The following is a 5,684-nucleotide window of genomic DNA, read 5'->3' as shown; positions in this document are numbered from 1 at the left end:
AGGAGAAGATAGGTGGAGAGGAGACAGACAGGTCAAAGAGGCGGGGGTGGAGCCAGTAAAGGTGAATGTTCCTTTACTGGCTCACCCCCCGCCCTCTTTGACCTGTCTGTCTCCTCTCCACCTATCTTCTCCTTTATCCATCTTCTATCCACCTCCCCCTCTCTCCCTCTCTCCCTATTTATTTCAGAATTCCCTCCCCCATTTCTGAAGAAGGGTCTAGAACCGAAACGTCAGCTTTCCTGCTCGGTCTGCTGTGTTCATCCAGCTCTACACCTTGTTATCTCAGATTCTCCAGCATCTGCAGTTCCTATTATCTCTAGCCAAAGCGTAGTACTGTCCAATTTTCTGGCAAGAATATTTGTTTACTAAGAAACAGTTTATGTTCAAGTCAGGCAATGAATCGCCTTGCTAGAACAAAGCTGTCATTCTTATTTTCGAGGTACAAAAGCACAGTTCTTACTGTTAAGAGCTTGCGTAAACATTCAGTAAATCCTCCACAAACAGAGAAGATTTACAGGAATGTCTAATTGTTAATAAACATTACATTCCACAATTACAAACTCACTGAAACATTGGAGTTAGGTTTAAAAGTTATGAAGTTGTAAAAGGCATCGCTGTATGTGTCATTTTAAATATTAGTCTTTTAATTACAGGGGCTTCATTTGTAACAGTTTAAATGAAAACAAAATATATACACATCCTAAAGTTTAAGGGTCACCAGACTAGTAATTAATACAACTGAGAAAAAATACAATTTTGCCTTACTGCCATGTATGGTCGACATCCTGCATCTCTTGTTTTGGCAATAGAGTCTACTAGTTGTCCACTAATACCAAAATCACAGAGTTTAATATTGCCATTCCTGTCCATAAGAATATTGGAAGGTTTGATATCTGTAAAATTTAAAAAAGTCGTCATTGGATATAATGTAATAAGATCAATATCTTTTACAAAGAACACCAGACTTTCTATAAAAAAATGATAGGGATTAAAATCTTTCCTGGCAAGAATGAAGAAAAAAGTCAATTATTCAAATACGTAGTTGATGAGGACAACAAATACTATGTAATACCCTTTTAATAGCAATACAAAGTTCATAAGTGGATGATTAAATGTGACATCCTACAAAAGTTCTGCAGATAAAATTTATAATCTGACATATTACAGGCGTATATGTAAATCAGTCATTTTGAATCCATGCACTGTGCTAAATTATCTAATCTCATGACGTACTCAAATTAGAACTTTTTCTCTTTCTGCTTGGTGAATATTTTGATTTAAATCATCAACACATGCACATCGGAGATTGAGTTCACAGATTCCAGTGGGCAACAAGGCAGAAGAGACATGCCATCAATAAATATTAGTACAACATCCTTAAAATTTCCAATTTTTCCAACGTACTCATCATTTCAAAGTATATGCATTTTTAGAAGAACTATTTTTGTTGGAGCTGTTAAAGTTGCCTTAACTAGACTGTTCCAACTTCTTCCACAAATGATTGGAATGACAGATGTATTAGGAACCTTGTATGTCTGTCATTGTTACATAATCAGCATATGGGCCAGAATGCACAGCTGCAGTCCACTCTGTCTACATTGAATGGTAGATTTGGTCTGATACCAGCAGTCCTCTCCAGCTGTAAGTCAATTTTTAAAAAACAATTTCTGTTTTGGTTGTTGATGACAAGTCCCAATTTTAGTAATTAATGCGTTTGGCGAAATTAAGTTATTTCTATTTATCGGAACAGTAGTTAATTTACGCACTGGTTCCACTATTTACCACCTAAAAAGACATTAAAAGGGCATGTCAAATTCTTCCATGGAGTAACATACCAAGTTTGCATGTTTTGACAATTGCTGAAAAAACAACTAAATTTCAATATGGAAATATTTCTTTTACTTAAAAGACTAGGACTCTTACCTCGGTGAATTATTTTCAAGTTTTCTTTTAAGTAGTTAAGTGCTTTCACAGTCTGGAAAAGAATAGTTACAATGTTAGCCTTATGCAAACTAGTTACAGAGTAGTAAACGCGCAGTAAATCAAATCGCTGGACACCCAAATTCATGAGGCAGAACTTCAAGATAGCCGAGAAAGCCCTCAAGTAACTTGATTTGCCTATAAACATAGTGTTTTAAAAAAAAACTGAAAACAGAGATGCAATAACTGTGAAAAATATTAAGTTTTCAATTTGTTCACACCCGACAGCCTGACCTTGCAAAGAAAAAGGTTACATTAGTGCTTGAAAAGTGCAGGAATGTTTGTGTGCTTGGAGTACTGTCTTTGGATGAGATCACCATGTCATCAATACAAGCGATCATATTTTCCATAATATCATACTGTACTGCAAAATTATGGAGCATCTCTGTGGTCTTGCAACTTCAGCGAGAGAATGAGACGTGTGCAGGCAGGCATTCTTCCAATTCTTCAGGGTCATCATGGTAAGAATCTTCCTTTTCATCTGTTGATAAATTTGCTCACTTTCATGATTCATGCCTCAAAAATGGAGGTGGTCATCCAGGGTAGCTCCTGCATTGTCAGTATTCTGACGTTCACAAAGGAAAACGGCTTCTTAGGCTTTCACATTGGAAAAAGTGGCAGATACTTGGTACCATCCATGTTAGTGCAACCATGGCAAGTGACATGTTCCTATTTTACATTTAAATATTAAACAGCAAAACAGCTGATATCTTTGCGCTAAAAATGTCTCTTGGTGACGTGGGAGAGACCACTTGCAGCTATCGCTGCTGGTTTGCCTGGATTTTGTACGACATCATGACCTAACTCCATCATGATTGGTTGGCAAGGTCATATGATAAGCATGCAAACGTTTGGTTATGTGGGTTACCTGTCCAGACCTTCAACTCATTGCTGGCATCCTTGTATTAAATTTCCTATTCTACTGGCAGGAATGGCTGACAACTTTGCCACAACTGGGGTTTTTGGATATCTACATTTGAAGCATTGCGATTTCATTGTATATTCAGGTTGAAAACTTCAATTGCAATGAATATGAACTTTAACACTCCCTGGTCGATTGGAACATTAAAGATGGAGGCGAGGAATTCAATTTTCAACTGGTTTCAACAAAGCCACTATGCCAAAATAAACAATTTGTGTTTTTCTGGAATGTCTTTAGAAGTATTTTAAAAATCATATTACCTTTCTTAAAACACCCAACTTTTTTTGGAAAAGACAATTAAGCATTCTCTAAATTACTCATTTCAGTACAGCCACCAGAGTATTAATACTTAACTTGAAAGTCACCATAACTATTTATGAAAAAGTAATTTATTTGTTGCATCATGTTTCAAATTAGCTTCAAATTTCTCAGTCTTTCAAATGATATACATTTTGCGTAAGATTGAGTATAAGCATATATTACTTAATTATAGTAAAATACTTTATGAAGCTGACAGAATACAGCTTTTCAATAAAATGTATCATTTGTAAATGAGATGGCATGAATTAAAAACATGGAAATGAATTTTAATCAAAAATGTTCATCTCATACGTATGTGAATATACAGAAAAACCACACCAAGAATGTGATAATGATGAAAATCTTTAACCTCCACATAAATATAGGACAAGTTCTATATGCTGAACTAAAGTCAGATACTTAACTTCAGCAAAATAAAGTTACTCAATGAGAAGTAAAAGCTTTTGTACTAATACTGAGTGTGTAAACAAAGTAGCATGGAGATTCTGATAATCAAGTAACTCTATCATACTATTTCTCATGTTGAAGGTATTATATTTTTGAATCATAAATCTGAATATTAAATCTAAGGATCAACTGGACACTCACACTTTGGTCTAATAAATGCCACACTTGATAAAGACAGATTAAAAACTCTTCCTTATACAGGCTTGAGAAGATTTAACACTTTCACGTAGAAATTGATCATAATTTGCACAGCAATTTCACTAGCGCTAGCAAAAGATAGTAGCATAGTGATAATGTCACCGGACTAGCAATCTAGAGGGCCAGACTCATTGTGGGGAAATGGATTCAAATCTCACTATAGCAACTGGTGAAAATTGAATTTTATTAATAAAGATCGGGACCCAAAACCCAGTAACAGAAACAATGCCAAGGAATCTATTTTTATCTTAAAAATCTATATTTTTCATTAATGAAGTTCTTTAGGGAAGCAACTCTGCCATCTACTATGTCTCTCAAAAACCCTTTGAAAAGGCTTAGGAAGTCACTCAGTTACAAGGGCAATTAGGATAGGCAAAATTGCAACACCCACATTCCATGAAAGAATGAAGAAAAACAAAGTTAGGGTCTAGGCCCGAAACGTCAGCCTTCCTGCTCCTATGATGCTGCTTGGCCTGCTGTGTTCATCCAGCTCTACACCTTGTTATCTTAGTGCAAGCAAGTTGGACTGCCTCAGGCCTAATCAGATAATAACTGAACATGGTATCACTTGGAAAGTAATTGTTTCATCACTAGGAAACAACAATTCTCAGATACCACTAACAAAAGTATTCATTTTTGATAGCCTCTTATTTTCATTAATAAAAAAGCCATTCAGTGCAAAAAGCAAGTATTGGTTGAGCTTTGGGTGGGATAAAACAAAGATAACTGAAGGACAAATGAAGGATGAGTTTGTTATTTAATTAAGTCTATGGAAATGCTTGTAAGTTTTTTTGGTTTAGTTCACAATTACAGTTAAAGATATTATGAACATTTTAGCACCTTTGGTCCACTGCAAAGCTCAGAGGCGGACCATTTTCCAGAAAACTAAGAGTTAGACAGATACCCAATAAGCAGTGAAATTAGTTTCCTATAAATTGTTGTAGTCGTGTTATAATTCATTATGGAACATTGACTACAGATTTTAAATTACTCCTTTGGTAACTTGTATTAAAACATGCATCAAGTTACTTACAGCTAATGTGATTTTGCCTAAGATCTCTTCTGGGATAACATCATCTAATGCACCGTATACATATTTATAGAATTTGTCAAACGAGGTAGACATGAGCTCCATGCATATCCAACAATCACCCTAATGAAAACAGAATTAAGAATCAATCTTAAGATAGCAATGCTATTTTGTGCACAGGACTAGTTTGTTTTTTTTAAATTCAGGAAAGACAAACAATACATTACCACAGAACTACAGTATACTAAGCTCTTCAAACACATGCTGAAACTTGAGCATAACATAGAAGCCTCTTAAGGAAGAAATCGAATATTGCAATGTGTGTCTGGGCCTGCTACTTCACGAACTGGAGTGAAAGTCTTGAGTTTGTTAATATTACTAGCAAAAGCAATTAGAATAGCCAAATAATTGAAGTTCAACATTGACTGGTCTAACATTTTTTAAGAACGTGGCTCACGTACATGAATTACTACGATTTTTACATAAACAGTCTTGCAGCACTGGTTGTTGAATTAGTTCTCCATTCTATTGCCCACTGCTTATTTCATGTTGCTCTCAAATTGGAGAGAAGAGGAATACTGTTCAGTAATGCTAAAATGCAGATTTATTGTTATGAGAGCAGCTGAATGCTGGTGATCTCCCCCGCCTGCCTCTTTACAACTAAGAAATATATATTCAACCTGCAAACCTTTGAAACTTAAAACAAGTCACTTTGGAACCAATTTCAGCTGCAAAACAACCAATGCGTGGAAATAAATATTGTACAGATGCAGGTTTACAATAAGT

At 35.4% G+C, this 5,684-nt stretch overlaps 1 protein-coding gene across 1 annotated transcript in view; it reads right to left on the bottom strand.

Moving 5' to 3' along the window:
* Positions 1–5,017, bottom strand: part of map2k4a (mitogen-activated protein kinase kinase 4a) — an 11,595-nt gene extending 6,578 nt beyond the window's left edge. Inside the window, exons 1-3 of the mRNA XM_048610996.1 lie at positions 4,902–5,017; positions 1,924–1,975; positions 766–893 (exon numbers count right to left, since the gene is read on the bottom strand). Coding sequence (XP_048466953.1) covers positions 766–893; positions 1,924–1,975; positions 4,902–5,003 — 282 coding nt within the window. The 5' untranslated portion in view covers positions 5,004–5,017. The remainder of the gene's footprint in view (positions 1–765; positions 894–1,923; positions 1,976–4,901) is intronic.
* Positions 5,018–5,684: the final 667 nt, after the last annotated feature.

Source organism: Rhincodon typus, chromosome 23 (assembly GCF_021869965.1).
Source record: "Rhincodon typus isolate 14 chromosome 23, sRhiTyp1.1, whole genome shotgun sequence".
In the NCBI taxonomy this organism is placed as follows: Eukaryota; Metazoa; Chordata; class Chondrichthyes; order Orectolobiformes; family Rhincodontidae; genus Rhincodon; species Rhincodon typus.
The sequence above is the reverse complement of the archived record's forward strand: the minus strand, read 5'-3'. Positions and strand labels throughout refer to the sequence as shown.